This window comes from Amblyomma maculatum, chromosome 3 (assembly GCF_055883805.1).
Source record: "Amblyomma maculatum isolate TAMU_Amacu chromosome 3, ASM5588380v1, whole genome shotgun sequence".
Classification (NCBI taxonomy): domain Eukaryota; kingdom Metazoa; phylum Arthropoda; class Arachnida; order Ixodida; family Ixodidae; genus Amblyomma; species Amblyomma maculatum.
In genome coordinates, this window is record NC_139346.1 from 196142296 (window position 1) to 196159865 (window position 17570).

Sequence of the window (17570 nt, forward strand, 5' to 3'; positions counted from 1 at the left end):
ATGTCTGTCTTGTCTGGGAAGCTGCTGCTGCCGGACAGCACTGGAGGTCATGACTGCGTAGTCCTCACTGTCGACGGGGGCAGGTTCGTTGCCCACCGCGCCTTTTTGTGCGTGACGAGTCCCTTCTTCGCGGCGGCGTTCTGCGTGGAGTACGGAGCTCATAGGGAGGTGCTGCTCAAGGAGGTCTCGGCATCCGTTCTCGGCATATTACTCGGCTACTACTACAAAGACAAGGTTAGTCCCCCGGGCTCTAACCGGTTCGCCGGTGGCTGCGTTTCCATGGGGGCGAAACGTGGAGGCATCTTTCGGCTGTGCGATGTTAGTGCACGTTAAAGATCCCCAGGTGGTCTAAATTACTGCGGAGCCCTCCACTTTAGCACCCTTTCTCTCTTTCTGCTTTCACTGTCAGCTTCCTCCATTCCCTTATGGAGTGGTTCAAGTGTTCCAAGACGCCCGACTACTGTGCCGAAGTACCCGGGTTCGAACCCGACCTCGGCGGTTGCGTTTCGATGGAGGCGAAACGAAGAGGCGACCGTGTGCTGTGCAATGTCAGCGCACGTTAAAGATCCCCAGGTGGTCGAAATTACTCCGCAGCCCTCCACTACGGCTCCTCTTTCTCTCGTTCTACTTTCACTGCCACCTTCCTCCCTTTCCTTACGGCCCCGCCGGGGTGGTAAGACGCCCGACTGCTGTGCCGGAGTACCCGGGTTCGAACCCGACCTCGGCGGCTGCGTTTCGATGGAGGCGAAACGAAGAGGCGTCTGTGTGCTGTACGATGTCAGCGCACGTTAAAGATCCCCAGGTGATCTAAATCACTCCGTAGCCCTCCACTACGGCTCCTCTTTCGCTCTTTCCACTTTCACTCCCATCTTCCTCCCTTCCCTTACGGCGCTGTTGCGGTGCCCACAGAAAACAAGTGAGACAGTTACCGCGCCTTTCCCTTCCTATAAATAAGTTTTTAAACCTTCCCTTACGGCGCGGTTGCGGTGTCCACAGAAAACAAGTGAGACAGTTACCGCGCCTTTCCCTTCCTATAAATAAGTTTTTAAACCTTCCCTTGCGGCGCGGTTGAGGTGTCCACAGAAAACAAGTGACACAGTTACCGCGCCTTTTCCTTCCTATAAATCGGGTAGGACCATCCTATAAGACTACACATCTACGAGCAACTTCCAGACAGGAACGCGAATACACAATTACTTACACACATAAGAAAGCCCTATTTTTATTAAACCCTTACCAAAGAATATGCACCCTGCGCACCACGCAGGTCAAGACATGGCGAGGGCTCGCGCCCTGCATGCCAAGTACGGCCGACACGCCAATGCAGCGTAAGAGGACGCGACGGAATATCGGCAAACTCCGAGACAAGCGGTCGCACTGGTCGCGGTGAATAGGAACGGTTCTCCGTTGACAGCCGCGTCGGTCGCAACCACCTCCACCGAGACGGCAGAGGAAGCTGTCGTAGCCTTACCTATAGCAAACACGTCCGCTGATATTATATTCAGTAATTCTAAAATAGCCATTCGCAATTTCGCGAGGGACAGCATCCCACCTACCTCCCTCCACATCCTCCAAAACACCCATGGGCCTGTACTCCGAGTTTGCTTCGTTATCGGTGTATCGCTATCTCACGTGACCTCGAGTCATCTGATTGGTCGAAACGCCAGAACTGGGTGGTGTCACTGAGGAACCTGAAAAGGTGGCAACATGATTTTCAAGCGTTTCCACCAATCAGGTGACTCGAGGTCGGGGAGATAGCGACACACACGATAACGACGCGAACTCGGAATACGGGCCCTGTTCCAATTAGAGAAATCTAACTGGGCCCCGACTAACTCGTCTAATCCGGGGAACGAGGCGGCTCAAGCGCAAGCCCGAGGTTTCATCAATCAGGCAGTGAGCGCGCCCTATGACCCGAAATTCACGATGGGCTAGTTAATTTATTTTCGTGATATCACCCATCACTTCAGATTGGAAAGCCGCACATATAAGCGACGTTAGAACGACATACGACCACATTCTCTGGAACTGAGCAAATGATCCGCCTGCGGCGCAATTATTACAGCTCCCTTCTCCCGAGCTGTGGGAAGCCATGCTGGTCAGCTCGGATCCGAAAATACAACTACGGGCCATCGATCGGGTTAACGAGGTCACCGCTAGCCATGGACTAGCCACCATCTAGTACATCTCTCCTTTGACCTGCTTAAGCGACGAAATGAAGTTTTGCAATCCAGTTAACGTACACTGGCATCGCACAGCACATGGACGAAACTACGTTTTGCCGCCGTCGAAACACTGCCGCCGCCGGTCGCGTTTGAACCCGGGTACTTCCACACAGTGGTCGGGCATCTTAACCACTGCGCCACCGCAGCGGGGCTTTGTCTTGTGGAACGCAATCGCTCGTTGAGTTATGCGCCACAACAAAAGATTGCTCATCCCTGCCGACAGTGTCGAGATTATGCAGGTGGTCACAAAAGTGACAAGGCCTACACTGACCGCAACGGCTTAGGCCGCACATTACACAACAGGACGAATAGAAAAGCGACCACAAAGGTTTGATGCGACATGATGCGATTTAGACCGATTTCAAGAGTGTGGCTCGGCGCATCTACAATGTTCTGTGCAGTAACCATTTCATGCAAGCTTGCATCTACTATCGATTGCGGGAGGGGCAGTAATTTTTATGCCATCTGCATTTTATAGATTACAAAAAGCCTTCAACTGCGGTTTACTACCAGCTTTTGCCATAAATATGGGCTCTGTTTGCAGCGAGCTGCACGCGTGATATTTGAAGTAGAGGATGGAGTGGTGAATTCAATGATAATCTGGCGGATTTGTTCCTAGGAATGGCATCACTGCGTCAGAATATATTGTCATAACCGGTCGTAATCTGCACTGATGGTTTAGAGATGGGAATACATGGCAGTGGTTTGACCAGGGAGGCTAATTTGCAGGTGGTTTAAGAGTAGCTTCACGGTTTTCGTGCAAGTCGATGGTATTTTCCCAATAAATGTGCCTCGACTAGCTTTTCGGGTACCATGTACCCCCAGCTGAAGAAGTTTGGCGGTGGCAGTGGTTTTGGGCAGACGAAAGGCCGTTTCGTAGGCCCTTCTGATAAGTGCGTTCACCTGCTCGGTCTCTGAGGGGGAGAGGTGGAGGTAGGGGAAGGGATAGGCAATTCTGCTCAGGCAAAAGGCCTGAGTTAGGCAGCGCGTATCCGCCTCTCTCACGCCACAATGACGGTTGGAGATGCGTTTGATAAGTGTAATGTTTTGCACCAATTTTCGAACAGCTTTTATGTTAGTGTCGTTGTTGGAAATGCAGAAGCTTAGGACTTTGATGTGTTCGATCGCTTGGATGGGGGTTTCATTCAGAATGATGCGAAATGCAGAGGAGTGATGTTCCTTAGGATGTATTGCTGAACGAACCATCAGCGCAAATATTTACATCCCACCGCTCCCGAAAAACACTCATCCGGAGCACAATCACGATCAACGCATTGCTAGAGCTATGGCACTTCAAAAGCAATACCCCCCGTCGACCTTTGCAGTCTATGTAGATACGTAGATGCAGCTGAATATCCTAAGCAGTCCGCATTCGAGGCTACAGTGACCCACAATGCTCACAACTTATCATTCGTGGATGCAGGGATACACAATGCGAAGTTACTTGTGCTACCATTCGGAACTCGACCCAGCCCATCGATGTGGAAGAGGCAGCAATAGCCCTTGCTAATACTCACTCCTCCACAAATATATTTTCTCTAATTCAAAGATAGCCGTATCATTCAAAAAGAAGAATCCACGCAACAGCCGCTAGAATCTTGCAATCTGCTCACCCTATTTATTGTTGCAACACCCGCCTCTGGGTACCAGCGCACTGCGAACACCTGGGCAACACTGCCGTCCACGAACAAGCCCGCTCTTGTTAACCGGGCAGTAAACGGCCTTTCATTATTCCGCAGTGAGAGAGACCACCTCCTCATCTACCACGACATAACTATGCATTATAGAAACTTTCATAAAATCTACCCACCTCCTCACCATTCCCTCCCCAAAACTGAACAGGTAGTTGGCATCGACTTCAAACCACCACAATGTCTTCCACTTTCCTTCTCTCTCCTATACATAGGGGGGACAAATCCCCTAATTGTATATTATGTCCAAGTACCAGAACTGATTTCGGGCACATCTACCAAATTTGTCATAATAAACCTAAACTCCCCTTTAAAGGAGTACATTCAGAAGATCGAGGGCAGGCCGCTCCGCGCAGCTCACAACCGGAGTTACGGCTTCGCATAGTAGACTGGGCCTTGAAGGTCGCCACGACCAAACGTGTCCACTCCTCTATTGCGGCCCGAGGGCCTATGGTCATGCTTCCCTCCTATTCCCCCTTCCCCACCCTCGCCGAGCAGCCTAAGTGGCTCAAATAAAGTTTTGCCATTACTACCGGTGGTAATTAAATAACTACAATTCAGACGTTTGAATTGAGCCAGAACAATTTAGCATATCTAACCTTATGTTGCAGTTAAAACGTATCCAAGTTTACAGTAAAATATTATCCCTCAATCGACACTCCTACGCCACAAGATTTTTCGAACTCATTCCTTTCTGACACTTGAGAGAAACAATTAGACGACGTAAAACTGTTTGTCTCTAAGTTTGTTTCATTTTTGAGGAGCAGCTGTATGTGCTATGGTGTCATCGCAGCTGAACATCAACAACGACAACGTGGAGGAGGTGCTGATAGCGGCGGACATGCTACTAATGGTCGAGGCGCGCAACATCTGTCTCGACCACATGCTGCACAACATGGACGTGGACAACTGCCTCAGCCTCGCCGCACTGACACAGTGGCACCACTGGCCAGAGTTCCGTGAAACCGTGTTCTCCTATATCCACGAAAATTTCAACATGGTGAGCTAATACTTTTTCTACAGTCCGCAATGAAAAGTTGCCGTTGGTTTCTGGCAGTCCGCAGTCAAGGCGTCATCAGAAGAGAGATCAGGGCACCATGTGGCATTTGAGTGCATTGAGCAAAGAGAAAGCTACGACGGATATTCAGCGAGCAAGTGTGCTGGCTATAGTTAAAAAGGCGTAAGGAAAAGATGCCCATTTCTGGGCACGTTTATGAATTCGTGATTTTAATGTGGTGAAGCTTATTATCGTAAATCCTCTTAGTAGAGATGCATGTAGTTTCATTTACATTTGTGGCTTAATGAACTGTCCAGATGGCTCGGTGATGGTTCTTAATTTGAGTACCAATTTTGCCTGCTGTTCCTCTTGGTTCGCGGTGGAAATGACATGAGGCAGCTGCCTGAACATAAAATGGCGCATCCATCTCCTTTCTTCAAAAGGTCAACAGGTGCGCCTTGGGTCACAGAGAGATGCACAGGCACGAAATTCTCAACAACAGTTTGGTGCTGCCACGTGATGAAACTTTTCTGCAATTTCACACGACAAATAGGCAGCGCGATGGCAGAGGGAGCTTTGTGAAGCGTACGAGCATTATAGGTAATTTAATATATGCACCACAAACTTGTCGGATAAGTAAGTTGTCGCCATAAAAGAAACCGAGGTTGCAGGATTTATGTTGGGGCACTCTTTCAATATTGGTCACAACATTCTTCCATTAGTACAAATAGGTTATCGCCGAAAATACTTTTAGTGCATTTTACGATCAACGTCTTAATTGTCTCATTGAGGTGTGGAGTAGACATTCTTCCAAAACGTATGAAGAGAAGAGATGGCTTCAAATGACTAAAGGTACTACATTAAAGTTTTTTCATGCATTAGGTGTTATCTCTATTTGCAAGGATAAGATGCCGTGTTTTCTTGCGGCTACTTGTAAATGCTGCTTATTGAACCCATGTAATACTGAAGGCATAAAGAACTACACCAGTGTTTTCGCATATCTTATAACTCCCAGCCTTCCTTTTAGTATGAGCCTTCCGACCCGACTAGCATTTTTAGTTCCTACCATACAGAGCCTATCGTCCGCGGGATTTCGTTGTATCGTAGTGTTGACATATCTCCTAGAAGTTCTGACGTTTTTTTTATCCTTTGTCTGTAGGTATGGCGGAACAGCAGTGAGTTCCCGAAAGCTTCAGCAGCGTTGCTCGCCCAGCTGTTTTCCTCGGATGAGCTTAACGTCCGGAGAGAGGCAGACATGCTGTACGCCATCCGTAGATGGTATACGCAAGGCCATTCGAGTACAATGGAGCGAGATGCTGGCTTGTTCACCTTGCTACAATGCGCACGTGTCGGTCTCTGCTTAGAATCGTGAGTAAAGCACCCTGTATACAGAGCGAGCTTAAACACACACGACGCTTGTCGTCGAAAGTGCACGCGATTATACAGTACAATATGCAATACAGCCAGAGTTACTCATCTGCGCTGTCCTCGGTTCGTATTTAGAGACATTCGTACGGACGCGTTCTTTTCCCCAAGCGTTTGCTCAAAACGGTTGCGAACGCCACCGCATTCAGAGATCGCCTTACGATGTTTATTGTAAATTTAAAAATTTGCAGAGCAATTTATACTTTTTTTCCTTGCAGTTAGAGACGCGAAAGCAAGCGTAAGTTCTTCGGAAATAATTTGAAAGAAAACATGGGTCAGATGTCATTGTGTAATTTTCAACTGCAATTTGGTGGTCAAATCTATTGCCGGACACCTTGTAGGCAGTTCATAATACATGTCGTAAATCATTGGTAAGGTCTACTATGAGCCAAGGACCTTAATAAGCTGTTCATTTGTGACTCACAGAACACATTCGGCTAATAAGTCATGTACCAGTAAAACAAAAATTACGTAACATGAACTTCGGTAATAATTCGCAATGGTCGCCCAAAGCAGACTCGCGTAACGATGGCTTCTATATTATCGGATGTTTAAAGCCTGCAGGAATCAGTTGGCACAGGTAAGCTCACGAAAGCCAGCCAGATAGAAGTTTCAGGCTTATGTCTGCCATCGTCGTTAATAAAAATGCTCTTCATTGCAATCTCGGTTACTCGTTGGACCAAGTACACGCGCTGGCATGTGGCGGTATACTGTGAAACATATGTCAAGGCTCCGACGACTGTGCTCTGTTTCGCATTTCATAGAGCATGTGTTCTCTTAACGCATGCGTCAGTGATATTGCAAGTGCCATCTAATCGAATGAAGATTTTAAACTTCTCAGATTTTTTACACCAAACCAGCGAATCCTAACCAATCCTAACCAACGATAGGTTTGTCATACATTTGTGTGGCGCAGGGCACTCGACAAATTTCAGCACTTGAACCCAACTTTGGCCAAGAACAGCGCGTACCAAGTTGCAGTGTGCGACGCCCTGCGGAGAGGACCATGTTTGTGTAATCCTGACCCTTTACGGCTACTGCACTTCGGAGGCGCGGGCCTGGAGGCGTGCAAAGAGCTCGCATCCAATCTCCAGGGCGTGGCGGGATCAAGTGGAAGCACTGCGTCCACATCATCGAAGAACTGTGAGTTGCATCCGCAGTGACTTCTTGCAAGTCAGTAAATTACAACACCAGATATTTCGAGAAACAACTACCCCAGATCAAACAGTTTGCACCGCATCTATGTGCCTTTCAGTTTGGTATCAGCTCGTGCAAACATTCTTTTGTCACCAGGTCTCTTGATTGAGTTCTTATTAATGATCTAGTCGCCGTGTGACCATATCCGTAGGCTAAGCACACACAGACTGAAAGAAATGTAGCCACGACTGCAGCATGTGCATACCAACCCGACAAAGTGCGATCCGATCACCGTCAAAGTAATCGGGGCTGAACGGCATTGCAAATAGCGCTTTGCGTTGTTTCTCCTCGGGAGTACGCCGGCTGGGTCACTGAAATCTCCAAAGTAGATTAGAAATCGTATGACCTGAAGAGACTGGACAGAAAGTGACACAGCTCTGAGCGATAGCTTTAACTCGGGTTTTGTTTAACAATGTAAATTGCAATTAGCAGCTCAGAAGATGCTCACAATGATAATCTTAGGAGCACAATCAAGCTCCGCTTAAATTTCCTAGTATGATGCGAGAGCGTTGATGGCATCGGTAATTGGCTTCCCTTGGGAATCCTAAAAGTGGCAATGTGAGTATTATGCTTTCTGTCTTTTGAGTTTTTCTCGACTGTCTTATTGCAGCACTTTAAACTGAGAATTATTTCTTGACATGTGTAAAAAGTGCACATTGCCGCGAATTTCTTCCAGCCGCTGCAGCAGAACCACCTCAGTTTCCCTGCGCGCACTGCTCTTGCTCGGATCCTGAGCGCTGGATTCCGCGCATGCCGCACGAGATCTTGTTCATGGTGGGCGGCTGGAGCTCCGGAGAGAGCCAGGGTGCTGTCGAGGCGTATGACCCCCGCGCCTACCGCTGGCTCAAGCACACAAAGTACAGCACCACACCCAGGTAAGATGCGCTGTCTGAAATGAGCATGTGACGAAACAATATACCCGCTAATTATTTAGAAGTCAAGGATAAGTTTTCCTCCAGTTTTTTTTCAATCACTGGATATTTTTCCCGTGATAAGCATAGGAATCTAAAAGGAGCAGCTGAAAGTATAAAATACACATATATTTATCCTCTCCCTTTCCATTCGTTCTACGTTACCATAGAGAAAAACTAATGCTCCACAAACCGGAGAGCTTTTTCTACATCAGGTTATCTCACCAGTCAAAAAATAAAACAATAAATTGGCGCTCCGGTATTGTGCTCATAGTGGATTATACTACTCGCATTGCGTGAAAAGCGGCATTTATGATCGGCAGGCTTTTAAGTGTCATGCTTGTATGAAAAATGGGCGAATCCTTTTCAGGGCATACCATGGCGCAGTGCTGGTAGGCAAGCATGTCTACGTGGTGGGTGGCATGCAGGGAAGCGTGTACCTGCGCTCCTGCGACCGCTTCGACACAGAGCGCTGCGTCTGGGAGTCCTGCTCAGCCATGGACATAGCTCGCGGCTACGTCGCCGTCGCGGCCTTAGACAATTGCGTCTACGCCATCGGGGGACGCAACGGTATGCGTTTGCGCCGTGAAGCGTTTAAACGCGATAGCATTAAGCGCAGCGTTCTCCATAAAATCCGCTGTACGAGTTGGCGCTGCGAGCCAGAGATTAAGACTATGACTCCTTAAAGTGTTAGTTGCGAATTGACAGGACGAACCACTGACTGGTCGGCGGGGTGAGTTACGTCACAAGACCCCCGGCTAATGGGTAGCTTCCCTCGGCTGGGAGGGTGAGATGTGAATATAACTATCCAGGACCCTTCGATCCTGAGCCAGACACATTAATCTTCGGCCACACAGGCACGCACTAGATAAAGCTTGATTTGGTTTTGCATGTATGTCGAGTAGTCCTTCATATAATGTGATAGCTTACCGAAATATGCTAATTAGTGTATGTGAGATAAGAGAGGCTCAAATTATGGAATTGGTGCTTAAGCGTTTAGCAACGAGAATACACATACAGAGTCAATTTCAAGGCAATCGCGCGGACGTTGACCGGCCTTGCGCTCCGGGCACCCAACGGCTGATTTTGTAGCAGTGAAAATCGGCGTTGCACATTCTCCTCTCTCTCTCTCTCTCTCATTATATTGTCCCTCCCACAGGAGGTCCCATGTGACAAAGCATTACTTTTTCTGTTCGAAGTCTGTTGCTAGCGTGTTTGCGGCAATAGCCCTTTTTATTTTCAGCACTATACTTACAGTTACCCAGGTCTTCTGCCTTCGGAGCAGTGGCGTTACACACACTACAAGCAGCCTCAAAACGTCCAATTAAATATAATACTGATACGCCGCACGAAATATACTTACATGTTCGCTAAAGCTAAGTATAAGGAAATATTTGTTGTCCGAAAATAAATAGAGCAAGGGAAATTGCCCTTATGCGTCCAGTGCCACGGAAAAGAATGCTGTGCCGTGGCGCTGATCCTGTTATTTGTCGACGCTTGTGACGTCACCTTCATATTGATTCTAACAGTACCTGAATAAAAAACCCCAAGGGGAGTAAGAGACAAGAGCTATAAACGCTGTCGTGTCATGCCCTTAAAGCGGAGTTTAATTGTCCGCTTTGCTTTTTAAGGCTATACCTCACTGGATAGGATTTGCGAGGACGTGGCTGTGTCGAACTCATTCGTGCTCGCAAAAAATAGACACAATGGTATCAGCCTGCTGCAGGTGAAAGTAGTAGTCATTGTTGAAATTGCAGAAACAATGGCTCATCTTTGTTCTGACTATAGAGCGAAAAGGATTTAACTGCGCGACACAAATTCAGATTGCCATAAGTCGGTCAGTGGAGGCTGGAGCTCAGTAAGGCATGGTTGCTATGCAGACTGCATGCAATGATTGCATTATCACTACAGTTTTGCTGCCCTATTTGCCAGGTAGTGTTACGTTACGCTGAAATGTCATTTCCATTTCGGGCTCCTTGACGTAGAGTTCGGTCGCACTGCCAGTGTGGAGCGGTACGACCCCGTCTCCAACCAGTGGACCGAAGTCTCCCCGATGAAGAGGGCGCGCAGCGATGGTTCAGCTTGCGCCTTCAGAGGTGGGTCCGTACGATCAACCCAGATCTCTGCTGATGACTAATGCCCTTGCGAATGACGAAGCGCACAATGTCCCTAACCAGCGTAGTCTTATTTTGATAAAGTGTACTCCTGCCTTTCCAATCTTCTGTGCCCTCTTAATATTTGAACGTATGGCTATACTAACAGTGCAGACGTAATTGCGTCATTTGGCAATCTATTATCATAGTTGATGTCCAGACGGCTACTTGCACGGGTCATAAGCAAGGCGCTTTACTATTCACTGGTGACCAATAATAGTCCTGGCGACAACATTCTGCTGCCGAAAGTAGCAGCCTGCGCCATACTTCATTTTCGAACCTATGACAGATGTTGGGAAGAACGTGTTTTTACGCTTTGCTCTTGCTACAAAGGAGCGTAAAAATTGCGGTGACCAGACATCCGAACCACACCCATTACTGTCAAAGTACAAGCTTGAAGTCGCTTCCTTATGCCGGCATGTTGTTAAAGCGACCATCTAAGCGTGTATTATACACTATTGTATAACATTCAGCCATGCTGTAACGCAGTCTTAAGAGTTGTTTTTAATCTGCTCTTAATTTCAGTGGTTCGCCAACATGGTTTCTACTGTTCTAAACATGCGCTGTAGGAGCCTCCAACGCATCAACTGACTATATCCGTTTTGCGAGAGCGTAACCGTATTTTCTGTGACTATAATGGGCACATAGATTAGGACATTTGTCATGAAAGTACAAATTCTCGGAGTAAAGAGAGCGATTAGGAATTTTTAACTCCGCTTTCTTGGCACTCAAGCGAATACGGGCCACCATGAAGGCAGGTGAGAGCAGCGACTTCCTTGCTCGTTCCTCAACTTCTTCCAACGAGAGTGCACTTCGGTACATGGCAAGGTTTTATTAGGAAAGACTTGCACGAAACAGAAGGGTTTGAAGACGACTGCGATTTATACAACAGAAATTTATTACGCTTTCGTTGTCAACCAATTCATCCTGTGAGACCAATCAAGTCGCGAGACCGTCAAGGACACCAGCGAGCTACGAAATTCTTCTAACTACTTGGTTTCGTTGCGAAAAATGAAAAAATAATCTACACATAAAACCAGAAAACGAGATTGTGCACGCAGTGAGCGGTGCGCAAAAATGAGGTCGGGTTGTGTAGTAAGCTCAATTGGTTGACTCATCGGATCTGTAGAGTGACTGCAAATGGTCGACTCATCGAATCGTCATAGAAGTGCTGAGAGCCACTGCAAATTTATATATTCATCCTTCAACGGACAATTTTGTCAGTGTATTGTAGGACTTCTCTTCTTCATGTAATGGGATGGCCTACAAGTTGAATCGATTTTCGCTCGTTTCATATTATATACCATTAAAAATTATAACGTTCGAATATGCCGTCTTTTCTAAAAGCGACCAAACAATGGTGTTTGTCTCTCAGATTTTTAGTGGAGCACTTACAACCTTTCGTGATTCTTTAATCTAAAGAGAACCCTCATCCGCAGCTTTAGATAACATTTTCGTTCATAGGGGTTTCTTTGGGGCTCAACAATACAGCAGAATAGCAAACTGCACTGCCTGTTGACATTTGGTTAAAGCTGTATGCATAACCCGACCGCTAAAGCCTCTACATTCATCCATTTACAGATTCCCTTTTCCTTCCACGCCTTTACGACATCATACTGGTGAACTTTTGTTAGCTCCAAAAACGCCGACTATGATTGAAGCAAGCAGCTTAAAAACATGACCGCTTCGATGTGTGTTGCCTTCTTGTTCGGTTACCCAGCATAGTCTGAATCACTGGTTGAGTGCGCATCTCACGCAGGCAAGGTGTACGTCAGCGGCGGCTTCGACGGCCGCTTGATTGTGAGCAGCGTGGAGGAGTACACGCCTTCCTCCAACTCGTGGTGCCTGGTGCAGCAGATGCCCAGCCCCCGCTGCGGCCACCATATGGTGGCTATGGCTGGCCGCATATATATCCTCGGCGGATACAACGGCCGCTGCCGACTCAACACCAGTGAGAACGATGAAATGGATTTGAGGATCTTCTTACCTTTTTAGGAACCCATAGACGCCATGACTGTCCATACCGGACCATACTATACCATACCATACCATGCCATACTATACCATACTGCCATACCTGTTGAACGGTTCACGAAAATCTATCCCATACTGACGTCCCATTCTCGTGATAGCTTCATTCTATCCATCGATCGAGCGTATGTTAGTACGAAGGCCTTGCTACAAATATTACATCGCATGATCCGTAGCATCTACATTATTTGGCAATAGCCACCAATAAAGGCTATATAGACATGAGTCCTCATAAGGCCTTCATAAAATTGATTTCTAAGAATGAATGGTTTGATTTATAGAATGAGCTGTGCCAAAGTGAGTCAGGCTATGAAGGACACCGCAATAAAGGGCTCTGGAAATGTCGACCACATATAGGGTTTTGAAGATATGGCTTCACTGCGCGAGATAAAGCCAAGGTCATCGAGAAACAGTCAAGTTCATACACTCGTGAGATACAGCACTCGGGTGTGCACGAACGTCTCTCATTTGCAGTGGTTCAGTCAGTCAGTGGCTGATGATGACAAAAAAACGCTTGACAGCCGCGGCCATAGCGGAGCAACAGATGAGATGGAAATACTTACATTTTTTTCCTTGCAAGTTTTAAAATTTTAGGTAGCCCTGTTTCTAAAATTTTAGGTAACCCTTTTTCGGCAATTGTATGGCGCTTAAAAAAAGCTCCTGCCTCAGTGTAGCAGCGCGAATATTACATGTTTGATGTCCAGCTCGTTGTTTTGACCCAATTCCAGTAGATTCGAGAGCATCGCTCATGTGGCCATAGGCGTTATAGTACTGAATTCATTCTTATAGTGCTATCGCTGCAGGCCGGTTTGTGGTTTCCTTGAGAGAGCAGGCGCAATTGACACATCCACAACATTGCACACGTGGCATAGCTTTTGCATATGGTTGACCTCGGTATTATTTTAGTACATTAAGTTTTCTCTTTCAATTCACGGGGGCTATATGTAAATACGCATTTAATGTTGAAATATTAGTTTCTTATAGGTTGATAACCACTATTCGATAACAATTCTACAGCGCAGGTTGATAGCAGATCACCTCATCTTTGTCATTTTGCTTAAGATTTCTGATTAGCGCATTCGAACAGGGCAAAGGTGCCTCTTCGCTCCCGATGGGCTATATATACGCAAGGGGAAAGAAAAATATATGTTGTCTTTTTTTTTTTTACAATATGCTGTTTTCTAGTAATCAAAGTTCGAGACCTATTTTCTAAAGCCTCGCCTATATTAGCTGCCTATATATTAACAAGCAGATTGTGGAGTCAATTTAAATTTGTAATCGATTCATTACTTGGCGCCCTGCTGATACTTGGTCGTCCTACATATTGCGCAGTGATCGCCAGCGAGGAGAACGAAGCCCCATCCTCCTGGCAGGAAATGGCGCCCATGGGTATTGGCCGCAGTACATTCGCCGTAGCGCAACTCAACGGCGAACTTTACATCATCGGCGGATTCAGTGGTGCGCACCTTTGACTCTACGAATCATTTAACTTTAGCTTGTTTTCTGGAGCGGCGAAAAGTTCCAAGCACCGTCTGCCAATTTACAGTTCTGCTATTTCCAATTGCAATTGCCTTGGCGGATAAAGTATCTGTTACACAGTATCCGTTATAGATTAATTCACTCTCGCCCTACCATCTGTTCTGCTGACCGTCCTGGTTAGCTCAGTTGGTAGAGCGGCTGCCCTGGAAAGGCGGTGGTCCCGGGTTTCGATCCTCGAACCAGGACGAACTTTCTTTAACTACGAAGTTTCTGAGAAAGCTGTATAGCTTTTTTTGTAGCCGTATGGCGGCGCTTGGGTGGATTTCAATGAGTAAATACTCCCTTATTACAAATCTACTCCACCTTGGGAGATTACCCTAAATATTTGACCAATATCTGCAGACAGCTATAACCCAGCACTGAGGGGACGCGTCCTTTCACGGAAAAAAAATGTATTTAATCACTCTGCCAACCATTTAGCCAGTCAGCCTGTAATTGAACTAATCAGTTAGTCAGTCAGCCGTTCAGCTAGTCAGTCTCTTGCATGTCTATCAATGAGATAGTCTACATACAGTCAGCCTATCAGTCGGCTATTCTGTCTCCCTCTCTGTTAGTCGGTCCGCCAGTGAGATTGTCTGTAAGTCAGATAGGCAGTCTGATTCAATCAGTCAGTCAACAAATCAGCAGTTATGGCGTATCAAAGTTAGGATGAAAAAAGCAAGGTCAAAATTCGGGCGAGACCCTCGTCTAGAGTAGCATTCAAGGTTAAAACATCTGTAACATTTAAAATATATCGATCTTCTTACGACGCTGGCATGGGCAGATTTGGGTACTAGACGGCTACGCTAAAGCTTTTCACTTTGCGTGGTGTCAGCAAAAATTAAAGTAATAAGGACGGTAAGTATAATAAAGTGAAGATACAGCAAGCTTCTTTTTGTAAAGTCTACAGCAGCAGGTTCAATAGGGGTTGCAACAATAGAAACACTGGCACATTTAAGGCTTTGCAGGTGGATTTAAGTATAAACATTTGCCGCGGACTGTGGCATATAGCGCGAAAATCTTTCTCGACTTACCTTTCTGAACAACGAGTTCGATGTAGTCTCTTGATTTTAAACTCTTGAAAATCAGGTCACCCAAGGAATGCTGTTCATAGGAATGGACTTGAATGAATAAATAACTATTAAGCCGTTATTGTTGACATATCAAAGGAGCGTGAACAATGAGGCTGCCAGGTAGATAGAAACGGTTGCTTCCGTTCAGTACGTGGAAACTAGTTATATAGTTATTCTTCTCTAAATGTTGGACCGACCCGTGGTTTGACAGGAGTGCAAAATGATAACTACATTAGTGGTTGCTGCACTTCTACGCTAAATATTGCATTGAATAAATCATACATTATTTGTAGCTTGCAAAGCATCAACGCAATGTGCTTCCCTTTATGTCCTTTCGCACTAAACGCAGGCAGATGCGCTATAGCCAACGTTGAATGCTACTCTCCTGTGACAAATACCTGGCGCCCCGGCGTTCCACTCAACGAGCCGGTCTGCGCCATGGCCGGCTGCTATGTGAAGAGCCTTTCACTCGCCAGGCGCCTGGCCACTCGTGGTACGATTTCTCTTTTTCATTTCGCAAAGTTGACTATTACTAGGTTTCGTCATCCGAAAATGGTGATTAGAGATGGATATAGTGTGGGTGATGTGTGCAAAATTGTGAACATGGCACATACAACGTACCCTCAGGTCTTGAGTCCCGAGCAGACAATGGGGGTCTTGTCCATAATTAAGAGGCATTGATATCAGACAGTAATTTTGATACGTTTGAATTGAACAAGCTAGTGTGAGCAAAAAGGTGCTTTTTCTCAAGCACGATCAGCAATATTTCATAAAACTTATTCATTGTTTCTTTTGTTTTCAGGAGCTCTCGGACTATCTGCGTGAAGCATGCAAGATGGCCGGGAACAGGGGCGCTCCGAATCGATTTTAAAACCACATGACCACAAAGTTCAGGCTTTCACTGCAAGGACACAGAAAGCCACAAGCAATTCAGCAACCATGCAGGATTGAAATCGACAAATTTCAAAAGGCGTCAGTTTTCCCGCTGTTCTTGAAAAACCATGGGATCGATCAGCGTAATGAGTGTGACGAAACGAGGCATTGCCCAGAAAAAGCGATCGAGTTTACCTGCATGAACAGTGTTGGCATTCTGTTACACGCGCCAAAGCGGTAATCAGTGACATCCGCATAGTGACGACGTACCCAAGCCTACTCACAGACAGGATTGTCAGCGAAGTCATCGGCTTCAAGCAAGAGGTATTAGGGAGATTGGTTGAAGCGTGTTCTACTCTGGAGATGTGATTTGTTCTGTGAACATGTGAGCATTCAGTGATTAACCGGCGCTGTCTTGATAGGCAGTGACTCACGCTCAAGGTCGCATAGCCGAAAAATGTGCTGCAGTCCTTGCAGGAACAATTCAGGGAGACGTTTGAAAGAGACTTCATGCCTTTGTGGACGTCTCCGAAGTTGTTTGTGAAATGAGTGTTGTCATAAACATGGAGACCATGGTGAGCCCTTTACTAACGCCTCTCACTTGCAACTTTACACAGGGCAGCAGGAAGCAATACTCAAAACTGTGCAAAAAACGAACTTTGGAGAAGTCTGAGTGAAACCACTCAAAACCCTTTCTGCGAGCCAAAGAGCACAAATTCCATCCACGCCTCTAATTAAAGAACGATTTTGGGACCTAATTATGGTCATAATTGGGCGCTGGGAGGAGGAAGAGCTATAGGTAAAGCGTCACCGCAAAACCTAAATGGGGATGGTGCAGATACACGCCCTAATACAGGACAAAGCTGTCACAAAATCTGCTAACAAAAAAAAACAAAAAAAACAGGAGAAGAGATATCCAGTAACGAAATTGAAGGCCTCTGCAGGAAGCTGAGCATATAACGAACCCCACGGGATTCAAAAGAAAAATTGGAGCACCCGCCGGGGTGAGGAATAGGCACAGAAAACAAAGCATAGATCCCCTACACCCTTTTCGTTTCTGGTCCGTTTGGCTCGCAGGGAATCAATATTGAAAACCTTCAATGCTGGTCTCAAAGCTAATAAAGACGGCATTTTACGAACGAAGAAGTAATGTGCGCAAAATGTATCGAAAACAGAAGTTTCTTACCTTTTAAAAGAAATGAATACTAGCTTCATTATGAGAAAACGAAAACGTAACTACCGCGCAGTTTTCGAGTTCAGCTTCGAGTTCAGCCACCTGGCGTTCTTTAGCGTGCAGTCACCACGCCAACATAAAGACACCACCTGCGTTCCTTCTCTGTCGAAGCACAGCTACTGCATCTTTGAGTTAGATCTGGCTAGCTTGGGTTATTTCCTTTGAATTTTGCACTTTCTTTCGAAAGAGACCATTCCTTATAACGTCCCGATCTACAAACTTTCTATTGTTACCCTCGTACT

The 17570-nt window shown here is 46.4% G+C and overlaps 2 protein-coding genes across 2 annotated transcripts; both read left to right on the plus strand.

Annotated features, from left to right (window-relative positions):
* On the plus strand, positions 1-8414 carry LOC146197338 (kelch-like protein 10). The gene is made up of 5 exons (XM_084597169.1): positions 1-234; positions 4710-4916; positions 6073-6191; positions 7255-7481; positions 8212-8414. Exons 1-5 carry the CDS (start codon positions 1-3, stop codon positions 8412-8414), a joined length of 990 nt encoding a protein of 329 aa, XP_084453295.1.
* A 454-nt stretch (positions 8415-8868) lies between these two features.
* On the plus strand, positions 8869-16580 carry LOC146197339 (uncharacterized). Its single transcript, XM_084596469.1, has 6 exons — positions 8869-9016; positions 10432-10542; positions 12359-12550; positions 13963-14088; positions 15571-15714; positions 16024-16580. Exons 1-6 carry the CDS (start codon positions 8869-8871, stop codon positions 16044-16046), a joined length of 744 nt encoding a protein of 247 aa, XP_084452595.1. The 3' UTR covers positions 16047-16580.
* The last annotated feature ends 990 nt before the right edge of the window (positions 16581-17570 follow it).

Excerpts from the sequence above, each read along its gene's own strand:
- LOC146197339 (XM_084596469.1), top strand. The coding sequence starts at position 8,869 with ATGCAGGGAAGCGTGTACCTGCGCTCCTGCGACCGCTTCGACACAGAG. Across the intron at positions 9,017-10,431 it reads CGCCATCGGGGGACGCAACG|AGTTCGGTCGCACTGCCAGT; the intron begins GTATGCGTTTGC and ends TCCTTGACGTAG. Across the intron at positions 10,543-12,358 it reads TTCAGCTTGCGCCTTCAGAG|GCAAGGTGTACGTCAGCGGC; the intron begins GTGGGTCCGTAC and ends CATCTCACGCAG.
- LOC146197338 (XM_084597169.1), top strand. The coding sequence starts at position 1 with ATGTCTGTCTTGTCTGGGAAGCTGCTGCTGCCGGACAGCACTGGAGGT. Across the intron at positions 4,917-6,072 it reads TCCACGAAAATTTCAACATG|GTATGGCGGAACAGCAGTGA; the intron begins GTGAGCTAATAC and ends CTTTGTCTGTAG. Across the intron at positions 7,482-8,211 it reads GTCCACATCATCGAAGAACT|CCGCTGCAGCAGAACCACCT; the intron begins GTGAGTTGCATC and ends AATTTCTTCCAG.